This window comes from Manacus candei, unplaced genomic scaffold (genome assembly GCF_025592945.1).
Source record: "Manacus candei isolate 608988 ecotype Guabito, Panama unplaced genomic scaffold, ASM2559294v1 h1tg000025l, whole genome shotgun sequence".
In the NCBI taxonomy this organism is placed as follows: domain Eukaryota; kingdom Metazoa; phylum Chordata; class Aves; order Passeriformes; family Pipridae; genus Manacus; species Manacus candei.
Genome location: NW_026138073.1, coordinates 4,745,849 through 4,758,123, shown reverse-complemented (window position 1 = coordinate 4,758,123; position 12,275 = coordinate 4,745,849). Strand labels below are relative to the sequence as shown.

The 12,275-nt window shown below is 40.8% G+C and overlaps 1 protein-coding gene across 1 annotated transcript in view; it reads right to left on the bottom strand.

Moving 5' to 3' along the window:
• Positions 1-1,610: 1,610 nt before the first annotated feature.
• Positions 1,611-12,275, bottom strand: part of MDFIC2 (MyoD family inhibitor domain containing 2) — a 43,291-nt gene continuing 32,626 nt past the window's right edge. The window contains exons 3-5 of the mRNA XM_051788909.1: positions 11,175-11,243; positions 5,987-6,208; positions 1,611-2,174 (exon numbers count right to left, since the gene is read on the bottom strand). Coding sequence (XP_051644869.1) covers positions 1,915-2,174; positions 5,987-6,208; positions 11,175-11,243 — 551 coding nt within the window. The 3' untranslated portion in view covers positions 1,611-1,914. The remainder of the gene's footprint in view (positions 2,175-5,986; positions 6,209-11,174; positions 11,244-12,275) is intronic.

Sequence of the window (12,275 nt, the reverse complement as noted above, 5' to 3'; positions counted from 1 at the left end):
TTTCTGACTCTTAAGTGCCTTGAGTCAGTGTTTTTACTCATACACACCCACATGCCACTTTGCCAAGGATAACCTGTGATAGAAAGGATAGAATGATCCAAGGCTCTGTGGCCTGATATGTTGCACTGAGAGTTTAGTTATGAGGCTCAGTATTGGAAAATTTAAGATCAAAAATCTGTGGGAGAATGGAAACTGGACCATTAAAACTCAACATTGCCCAGCCCAGGGTGGGTGTCCCAAACCAGTGCCTCCTGAATGGCAGTGGGCAGTTCCTTTGGGGTTTGGATTCAGACCCAGCCGGCAGGCTGGAACTGGTGTGGCAGTGAAGGATGATCTTGTTCCTTCAGGCGGCTGCAACTCATAATGTGACGTCACAATTAAAATAAACAAAACTCTTCTACTCCCCACCAAAGTCCTGGAAGGAGCACAGAAACAAGGTGTGCTGGGCTGCTCCATGCATTGCTGAGGTTTGCTGTCCTCTGGTCACTAAGCTTTGTAAGACACCTCTACAAAGATTGTTAGTGGTTCTAATTATTACTTTTTGGTGGTTTGAAGACATAAATTTTCCAGAAGTGGGGGGCAGAAAAGGTAATTCACATGAATTTTTTTCCCATTAAATATTTGTCTATCAGGATTAGTCTGATTAATAAACAAGAGGCTTCAATGATTTCAGCCATGCTCAGCATCCCAGCCTCTTGTTCAGGGTCTTTCCTTAGGATTCTCCAGGCACTTCTGCACTGGGATCAGTGGGGTTTAGGGGAGAAATTTTAGTGCCTGTGCAAAGCAAACACTGTTTCTGGTGTTAGTCTATAAATATCTAATATGAGCAAGCAACTCTGTGTTTTCCTCTGTGCTTAATACCTGTGTTCTGCACCCTCAGGCAGCTGAATTGATGTGCTTTTGTTGTCATACGTGTAATGTGCAATATGTATTTCCTTTTTATTAATCAGACCTGCCATCAGAAAAGAGATAGAGGGAGTTTGAAAGCACAGCCAGGATAGATACTGTCATTTTGTAATCCTTTGTGCACAGGTGGAGATGTCTGTTTGCACTAAAATAGGTGGCAATATTCTGCTGCTTGCAGAAATCTCAAAATGAAAATAAAGCAGAGGAGTTTACTGGCTATCTACGGTGTAATTCTCCTCTGGAAGCATGCAGTCAATTCCCATTTAGGCTAATTACACTTAAGGAGCCCTTTCCTATAACTAATGAACAATAGGCATAACCTGTTATTACATAACCATAGGCACACACATTAATACACTGTCGAATGGCACTACCCTGTGAAAATGCTTCCTCCACAAAATTCACTGGAGATTTTAGCAACATTTGCTGTAATTACCACTAGCATGGTTTCTAATTCATTTAATTTTCTTTTCTATCTAAACTGAGTATATAAGTGTGTTCTAAGAGATTGAATAAATAAATTTTTAATTATAAAATGATGCTATATCATAAATTATTTATAATAACCAACAATGTGTAGTACATATTTAGGTATGAATCCATTAGGAAGATGAAGTAATATATATATCAGTCCTAAAATAATGTCCTAATTTGTCCTGTGTTTATGAATGGGGAAACCTGTGATTAAAGGAATTACAGGTTTATAAAAGCCTTGGATTGACAGTGGGTAAAGCATGTGGCACGCTTGGCACTTAGGAATTCTGTTGTCATCTATGGCAAAGGAGAAGACCCTTTTTTGTCCTTTATTGGTTTCAGCAGTTTGTGAAATCACACAATCAGAACGGTACAGATATACAGACCTCCAGGGAGGGAGCAGCAAGATGCTCACAGTCCTCATTGGCAAAATCTCTGGTTATTATTAATATCTTAAAAAAAAAAAAAATCTCCTTTGTAATCTGTCAGTTCACTTTCAGGTAGTTTTGAGGAATTTTGTCAATTGTTTTCCTATTAGCGATAGCAGACTTCAGAAATTTCCATGGCAAGTTCCAGGCATTCCCCAGTCTCATGGCAGGACTCTAAAAGGCTGCAATCAATGTCACAGTCACAGTTGCAGTCGTTGTTGCCGTGGTCTTCGTCAGAGGTCTGGTAATATCTATTGGATGGACAACAGGTATCTGTCAGCCAATGTTCACAGGTATCAGGCAGCATTACAAGAAAGTCCCAAAACTGGCAGAACAAGCAGGCCAGGATAAGAGTTGCACATTCATCTAAGAGAGAGGAAAAGCAGGGAGACATGAGAACAAGGGCATGCTGGATTACCCAGGTTTAGGCTTGTGTGGCTACACAGAAATTAGATGCAAAAGAGCACACAGGGTGGGCTAACAATATATTGATGACAACTACTTCCATAGAGACAAATGAAAAGTTTATTTTCTATGAAATTTGTGTCTGGAAAAACAAGAGCTGCATGAAAATAATTTGAATGGAAACATTCTATGGCAGTGAAGTTCAGAGGAATGAGCACTTTGAACCAAATTTATGGTTGGACTTGATGATCTTAAAGGTCGTTTTCAACCTAAATGATTCCATGATTCTATACTCTTTAAGTGTTTGGGCTGTAAGCTTCAGGCATCAGGGATGCTCTGAGGGGGGTTTGCAGCCTTGCAGGAGTTTGGAAATGCTGCTGGTTGGTGATGCTGCATGTTCTGCCTGACCAACTGTCCTGGTTTCAGCTGGGATAGAGTTAATTTTAGCTGGTACAATGCTGTGTTTTGGTTTTGGGATGAGAAAAATGTTGATATAGCACACTGATTTTTTAGTTGTTGCTAAGCAGAGTTTATACCAAGTCAAGGACTTTTCAGCTTTGCATGCCCAGGCAGCAAGGAGGCTAGAGAGGCACAAGAAGCTGGGAGGGGACACAGCTGGGACAGCTGACTCCAACTGGCCAGGGGGATGTTCCAGTCCATATGGCATCATGCTCAGTATATAAATTAGGGAGAAAATGACCAGGAGTTGCTGCTCAGGAACTGACTGGACATCGGTCGGCGAGGGGTGAGCAACTGCCATGTGCATCACTTGCTTTGTATATTCTAATTCTTTTTTCATTATTATTTTTCTTCCTTTTCTGTCCCATTAACCTGTATAATGAGCTCTCTCACTTGTACCCTTCTAATTCCCCCATTCTGCAGCAGGGCAGTGAATGAGCTGCTGTGTGGGGCTGAGTTGCAGCCTGGGACAAAACCATGACACCAGCACATGTGACACTGGAGTTTATTTCCATGTTCACAAGAATTTGCACTAAAAATGCTTAATGACTAGCCAAGGACAGGGAGGTAGAGCAGGTCTGGAGAAGAGCATTCACAGAGGGCAGCGTGATCATCAAGTCTCAGCCCAGGGTCCTTCTACCTCCCCACCAAAATGGGGTTCTCACCTTTTCATTCACAAATGTCAATTTTTCAAAGGAGGAAAAGGTTTGGAAAATAGGTCATCTAGGTTGTGTGTCTGTAGCTAGTGAATATTCCCGAAAACTTGGTCACCATGAGTAAAAGCTTCGTGTTTTGTTTGTTCCCTTCAAAAATCAACGAATTGACTCCCCACTGCTCAGCCTCCAGCATCTGGGAAGGCTGCTCGGGTGCAGCAGGTGTGAGATTCCGACTGTGTGAATCCAGTTGGAGCGCAAAGACCCAGACCTTTCCTTTTTTTTTTTTTTTTCTTTTTTTTTCCCCCCTTCTTGTTTTTGGAAGGGAAAAATGCCTTCAACAATATGAATGTCTTTTCATTGGTTCTTTCGGGAAAGCATATGGTTATAACCACATTTCTTGCCCTAGGATGACTAACTGTGAACTCATTCAACTGCATTGGTTCTGTTGTGGCATTTTCTCTCTCACGTAACATTAAGTTCACTGCCAGGAAGTTTCCGGAATTATGCTTTTTTTTTTTTTTTTTAAAAAAAAAGCTTTCTTGCTGAAAAACAAAATTTAAAAAAATCCAGCTTCTTTATTTAAAAAAATAAGCAGTTAAGGCAGGTAGCAAGAATAAATAGCATATGATTGAACTTCTTTCTGAGTGTCATATCATCATCAATGTTATCAATTTTAATACTTATTTAAATATGTCAAGATCTATTTATGTTCAGACAAGCACAACTAACTTCTAAGTCAGTTCTGTCGAATAAGAATGACTAGATTTCGGTGATACTTGGTAAATTCATGCTTATGTTTTTTTTCAAGCTAAATGAACTGAAATAATTATAAAATTGAAACATTTAATAAGATGACACCGCTGCATTTAATTGTATGAAATTTACACTGTAGAAAATGTAATGATTTTATTCAGCAGTCTTTGGTGTAATTAAGACTATTCTTTTTAGTTCTTTATGTTTATGAAATTTCCTTCCTATACATAGATGTGAGAGACAGAATTCAAAATTATGTATTAATTAAGGATTTTTAATTTTTTTTTTCCCTCTCCAAAGATCTGTTTTCTAATAACAGGTTTTTTCCCTTGAATGTGTTAACCATAATGGTGCTTATGTAATCTGGAGAGAATAGATATGATTCTTAGGGCTTCATCCAGGAAAGAGAGCACAAAAAAGCACAAAATTTTAATAATAAAGTAATGTTTCAGCACAGACTCTGTGATGTGCAGTAAAGATGCTTTTAAATTCCCATCAGAGCACACACCATGAACTGTGATAATGGATGTAACACATTTCGAAAAACCTGCATGTGTGAGGCTTTTTGGTCCTGTTTTAAGTGGGGTAATGTATATAAATAATAGATATTAGCAATTAAACATCCATTCCTATGCATTCATTTATATATTTGAAAATAAATTAGCCACAAACTGCATAAAAGAAGATGCAATCTCCTGTTTTCCCCTCTGTTTTCCCTGCTGTTTGCCAAACAGCGTTACTGCGTTTATCTCAGTGAGAACAATGACCTCAGCTCTCATTCTCTACATTAGTAGATTAATTAGCACAAAAGAAGAATTTCTAATAATTTTTCTAGCATGCCTCGTCTCTAATTTTTCCTGCTCTTGTTTGGTGGCATCTGCTTATAGAGATGATGCTCTGAACAGCCATGTTCCAACGCTCACTGAAGCCACACTGGCCACACTTAGTGACACTAATGTGGATCTGCTCCTCCCTGAGTGCACAGAACAACATAATCATCAATTTCCTCATCTATTCCTCTGCTTTCAGGGGTTCTCCATGCAGCACAAAACAGGATTTGGCCTCATGTATGTAGAATAAACAGTAAGTTGTCAGAGTAGAGTGAGCTGAGTATGCAGTGACAACCACAAATCTGGCTTCCTTTGGTTTTCTTGGCTTCCATCCAGCCCTTAACATTATTAATTGAGCACAGATTGGAGGTTTTTTTTGTTGTTAATTTCCTTCACTTTTAGCTTTCTTAAGGAGTATGAAATCTGTTATTTGCATCACATGGTACACACCTGTGTGCCAGTAATGGTTGAGATAGTCAGCAAACTCAGAAAATTGGGAGTGTCTGGACTAGAGGACAAGTCCCCTAAATAAAATAAATACTGCAGATCCTTCATTAAAATTAAGTACAGGATCAATGATAAAATAAAGATGTTAGTGATTCCTGGAGAGCATGGCATTTTTTGTGCTGATCCATATTTAGACATTCTTAATTTAGGAATTGTTAAATGATATACAGGATATAACACACTAATCCATTATTGCAAAAGGCACACGTAAGAAACTTCTAAAATACTTCACAGAGCCTTTTTTCACATCCACTGGAGCAATCAGAAATAACATTTATTTGATGCTGATGCTGGTACCTCTGTGCAAACACTCATTACTGAAGTACAAATGCTCTGTGGCACAATAAGCTCTACATTCCTCTCATATGACTTTAATATCACTGACAAATTAAGATCATCTTCTAGAGAATCTCATCTACCGCACAAATGTCTGCAGGGCAACTTAACATTGCTTTTGGCGATGTTCTTGAACCTCCTGTTCAACATGTAATTTCAAGTCGGATACACGTAGTTCTTTTGCAATGGGCATTATTCAGAAATCAAATGTAATCTGTTTTATAAAACGTACCGTCACTGTCCCTCTGATGTACTGATGCGTCATCTTCAATGTAAGTGAATTCTCTGCATTTCTCCAGGGAAGCAATGGATGATCTGCTCGCATCTGACAATTTCTTCTCATTTTTGGTGCCCTTTGATGAAGCGTCTGTGATGCTGAATTCTGCGACAGAACTCATAACAATACCTTTCATAGGCTTTTCATCTGTGTGTTTTTCATTTGTAAGCTGGTTGTCTGGTGGGATTAGGAAAAAAAAAATAGACTGTGATACCAAGACAGAGATCTGAAAGAATAACATATGCAGAATTTCCAAGCCTACAGTTGTTTACTTCCAAGGCCTAACCCTTCTTACCTAATGATTTCAGTCTCCTTACAGAGGTCTATTCTTAGTATAGGTATTTGTGAACTTGCCTTCTAAGGTTTTGTCTTAAACCCAGTGGACTTAGAGGCTAAGTAATAATTTACTTCCACTGGGTGGGATTGGATTTTGAGAGAGAACAGAACTATTGCCTCAGTTGTCATCTATTTTGAGTATCCTATCCTAACTTCAATTTGTGATATAAAAGAATGTAAAACAATTAACTTGTTATTTTTCAACTGCAACTCTCTTTCCCTAAATTTACAGCCAACAATGTACACGTAGGGGGTACCTTGGTGCAGATGTGCCAGCTCACCATGGCTCATAATCTTGTAGCGAAGAAAGCCAGATGGTCTCTGTTTAACATCCAGATTCCTTATTTCATAACTTCATCCCCACTTGTGGTGTTGGCCTGGAAGTCAGCTAGGAGATGGGATACTTCACATGCTGTCAGCGTGCCAGAGAGGCAGCTCAAAAACCAGAGGGAGAGCTTAATTTTAAGCCCCAACTAGGGGAAAGGTTAAGAAGAGTTCTGAGTTCAATTTATTCTTGAAGAACTTCTCAGGCACAGATAAACATGGGTTGATATATAGTTTCACTCACTCTCTGAAGTGATCAAGAGGCCAAGAAACACAGTCATTCTCTCTATGGCGGGGATGATAAAACCTCATCAGTTCTTATCTACAGCTGATTAACTCCTGCACCTCACATCAAGCACAGCGTCACTTCTTATCTTACTTAAATCTTGTGATATGCTTGCTCTTGAGCTACATACAGAAAATCAATCTTTACAAACAACTCAGTTTTGCAAATACTACTTTCTGAGAGGAACAGTAAGTGCTCTAAAGTGGTTAGTTTGCACTTGACTGCAAGGACCCCGAAGAGAGACCCTGCATATCTCTTGTTTTTCAGATACCTTTGACCTCTGGCATATAGTGAAGAAAAGCCAAGGAAAGGCTGGCAGAGAGTGAAACCTTGATGAGACTGCAGTTGTTCCACCAGTATCCTTGCAGCCAAGAGGAGGAAATGTGGATGGAATGGATGAATTACAAGGTAAGTGAAAAACCACTGGGTCCATAAGGCTTGAAGTAGGGACAAGCAAGGATTTGAGGTCTAAGTGCCTCGAGCAAGTCCAGTGAAGGCCACTGAAGATGTGAAGAGTCTGGAAACACTTCTGTATGAGCAGAGGCTGAGGGAGCTGGGCTTTGTTGTCCTGGAGAAGAGAAGGCAAAGAACAGTGCTGGATGCTGTGTTCTACTTCATAGCCAGGGTAATTGAGAAGCCAGACTTCAGCTCCTCCCAGCAGTGCACAGAGGCAAAAGGACAAGAGACCACTGTCACAAGCTGCAGCAAGGGCAATTAGGATTGCACAGGGAACAAATTCCTCATCATAGGAGGTGTACAGCACCAGAGCAGTCCCCAGAAAAGATAGGGAGGTGTGTAGAGCTCAGCTGGGCATGGACCCCAGCAACCTGCTCTTACTGCAGTTAATACTGGTTTGTGGCACAAGCAGATGAGCTGACTTCTAGAAGCCCCTTCTGAACTCGTTCTTCTGGGATTTCTATGATTCTATTTATGCATAGAACGAGTGAGCAATTCATTTAAATTTCTGCTCACTGTCTCATTGTAAATTTCATGCAATTTTAGGTCATTTTTACGTGGTGAAATATGTAGAAAGGTAAAGGTTAGTAGAGTAAGACCTTGGGAGAGGATATACAGAAATACTAAGCTATCATTTTAATTTTCATTTTACATTTAAATCACTGCTTTAAAATTGTGTGTTGGCAGATGTATTGGCTTGATTTTGAACTTGTAATGATGACGTCTACTATGAAGAAAATGTGGAATTACCCTGTCCTGGAGAGCTTACAGGTTGGCCTTAAACAGGGAGAGAACAATGGGATGGAGAGAAATAGAGGAAAAGAGACAGTAAGACAACAATGGCACAGAGAGGAGTCTCAGAAACCTATAACTGTCAGGTTTTATGAGTGTTACGATGAAGGAAAGCCACAGGCAAGACTTAGGAAGGGCAGGAGAGATGGTGGCTCCACTGGGTGTGACCCAGCAGTGCAAAGCATAGCACTTCTCCCCTGCAGGCTGTGCCCTCTGTCGTAGAAAACCAGCATGCCAGGCTGTGTGTATCTGGTTTTGCCCATCTGTGGTGATTTGTTGATGGTTTTCCCACCAGAGAAAATAAATATAGCTCTCTTTTTCCCCCCTCTCTGTCTTCTTGGCCAGCCTCTTCAGTCCAAAATGTGAAAACTCATGCATTTTGGATGTACTTGCATGTGCAGTAATCACTATTTTCCAGTGTTTATAAATCAGTGACACACCACAAGTTTTCCTGCACTTTCATTCAATAACAAACCGTCTCCAGGAAAAGTTGTGCTAATTGAAGCAGCAGAGCTCTAGAGGAAGCAATGTCCTGCTTTTGCATTGGATTTATTGGATAATAATTGATTTGTGAGTCCAAAAGACACATGCCCCACCTGCTATTCAGGTGCCAATCTTACACATGGATCCTGTTTGTCCAGACTGAGAGCTACACACAAGCTGAGCCATTGAGCACACACGGATCAGATCCAAAGGCGTAGGCAAGAATGACTATAATTTTCCACTTTCATAATTGGCCCAAAAATCCAAACTAGATATGTTTTACTTCACAATATATCTGTTGACTTCCCCAGTTCTGCAACAACACAATGGTCCATGGAATGCATTTAAGCATTCAACAAGCGAGACAGAAAAAAAATCAGACAGAAGTAATCAGTAAATGCCAGACTAACATTTACTGTATCCACCGACTTCTACTATTCATACTTCGAGTCAATTTTTATTCTTGAAGTGCTGTTGAAGAGAAATCAAAACCAGAAATAGAAAGACATAGACATAACCTGAATTTTTCAATACAGCACCATCAAACAAAAGGATAACAAAAGCTGTCACTCAAGGACTCTTCTGTTTGTTAAAGCATACTACATCTTGGAAAATACAGTACATTTTAGTGTCAGACTCTTAGTTTGAAAAGCTCCCTTTCAGTAATGTTATACTTGTCTTGTACAGCTAGATCAAGTCTTCATGCAATCACCGTAACAAGCAACTTGCTATGACAAGTGAGATCCTTGCTTCCAGAAAACACTGCGGGAGAGGCTAAAGCACTGTACAATTATAGGTCTCCATTTCATTTGTATGCAATTACCTTCAGTTCAACTGTGGGTCCATCTACATTATGTCTTTTATCAATTTAATGTTTGCACAAAGTGTCTGAAGAAATAAAGATTATGCTAGACCAGCATAAAAAAAAAGGTGGTTAGCACTTTTTTTTTCCCCCCCTATTATAGTTTGTTGCTGGATGGAACAGTAGTAGATTGAGAGTTTGGAACAAATAAGTGCAGCAAAATAAACTTTAAAAATATATAAAACTGATATTATTTATTATTACTGCTAATTGAGAATATAAAATATTAAATTACAATGAAAGATGGGCACAGGGTCAAGCTTTGCTGCTTCTTTTATGAGCTTGTGTTCAGCTTCAGCTGTCTGCAAATTTCTGTGTTTTTAACATGTAGAAATCAACCACTGAAGTGAATTTAAAAGAAAAATAAATGCATCACGATGAAGAAATCTCAGACTATTCAGTGTTAGACTGTTAGGCAGAGGCAGCTAAAGGTACACCCCCACAATGTGCCATTTTTAAATAGTATCATGAAGTAGCAACTTTCTTCCTCATATGGGGAAGCTGGGACTCGCCTTGGCTCTTGCAGTAGAAGACTGGGATTGTTCACCCATGTTTGTATTAAAGAGATAGTCTCAATACTCACCAGTGTCTAAATTCATGAAAGCACAAAGTAAATCACTTATTTTCCACTGAAGCCAGTCCCAGATCCCTCTGGTTAACAGGGAGGAGGAGTGATACCAAGACTGGCATTTGCAGGAGGTCCCCTGACTTCTATTTTTCTTCATAGGCTTTGGACACAAACCAGTGTCTTGCAGTCCTGGAGAACAGGAGGCTGGGGTTTCCTAGCATGCTTTTGAAATTAGATTTTCTATAGAAACGTATAAAGAGTCTGGTTTTGATAAGGGACAGGGGGAATAAGGAGTGCTCTGTTCTGCTGGATAGGGACTGTAGCAATGTGTCTAATCCAAATAGCTCTTGGGGAAACTGTTTAGGGGGAGATGCCACTGAAAGAGAAGGAGAATTGATCTGTCACCATCGTGGGGCTCCTCCACATCTTACAAGCAAAGGACAAGGGAGCCTGTGGCTCTACTGGCCAGTGGGATTTGCTCCCAATCCACCCTGGCAGTGGCCCTTTGCCTCACACCCCTGTGGCAAGGAGTCCCAAGGGTTAATGCTAAACTGTGTGGAAAACTCTAGCAGTTTAGGACATGCAGCTTTTTAATTTCACCATGAGGCATCTTGGTGTATCAGTGCAGCAAAAGAACCAAAGGAATGCCTTACTACTCCCCCTGCCATTTGTTATCCCATGCACTGCTGTCACTACCTGTCTGTTTAATATACCACATGCTCATCACTGGAAGATCTGTGTGCCATGTCCACTAAGTCCCGAGATGAAGCAGGCAGAGCTACATCAGACCTGATGGATGATAACTTGTAAGTATAATGGCTTGATCTGAACTCACTGGGTTTGAAAAGACTCATAGTAAAATGAAACCCAAACCTCAGGTTTCGATGGACACGTTTAAAAAAAGAAAAAGTAAAAAGAAAAACAAAATACTTTTTCTTGCTAGTTTAAAGGACATAATTGTCTTCCAGCAGCAATGGGAAGGAATGCCAGGGGTATCTCTGCACAATGTGACACATGCACGGGGCCAGCAGCTTACCTGGATGGTCCTCGCTGCTCGGCGTCACCCCAGGGAGTGCCAGGAGAGGCAGGGAGCTGGTACGGCTGTCTTGGGGGGAGAAAAAAACAAGAGTGCAGAGGGATAAATGTAAGTAAATGTGTTTTGGCACAGCTATCATCCTCAGCCACCTAGTGACAGTCATTGACTTTGGGAGTTGGTGCTTTGAAGTCAAACAGAAGCAAGTGTGCTTCCTTGTAGGGGGAGATTACATGGGATGGTGCACTGTTTCTGTTATCTTCTGTTATCTTCTGTGTCATTTCTAGAAAGGAAGCCAAATTAAAACAAATTGCTAAGAGAGAAAGCTTCATCTGAAAAGAGGTGAAGAGGATCACCAGCAAACACAACAGTTCAGGTAGGAATAGAAAATTTGAGTGCTGGGAGGTATGCGATGAAATGTGGGGCATTATCCACACCCAAACACCACAGAAGCCTTACATGAGATTCCAAAATCATCAGCAAATGAGGAGAGAGGAAATTTCAGCCCATGCTCCAACCTCCATGGCTTAGCAGTCTTGGTGGACAAGATACCCAGTGTCCCCATGGTGGCAAGCCCAGGTGCCCACATGGGTGCTGAGCTCCTCCACCTGGGCTGCCCTTGCCACACCACGCACTCCGTGCCTAGGGCTTGGAGGCTTAAACCTTCTCTCCTTATCTCTCCAAGTGTCAGGGAGGCAAAATAGGAGGGGGTGTGTGACTACCCCTACAGTGAGTGCAGCAGATGGAGCAAACTCCATGGGAACTGCTCTCATCCACGTGGGAGAGGCCAGAGGGAGAGCGGGCGCCACAGCCGCCCCATAGTGAGCTGCTCCAGACCAATACATCACGGGTGCCTTCATAGCTCCGTGCCCATTACACTTTGCTGAGCTCAGGCATAAGGATGCAGGGGATTTAGAGACTGTTTATTTTTGTCATAAGGAAACAGGAAGTAGTACACAAGGCTATAAATATATCTTGGGCTTCATATGACATCATGAACTCGAGCAAGTGCTTTGCTTCTGATTTACGATGATGGACTGGTAATTCACAGGAGCTTTGGGTTTACTTTATTTTGCTGTTGCAGTAACAAAGCTAATGGTGCAA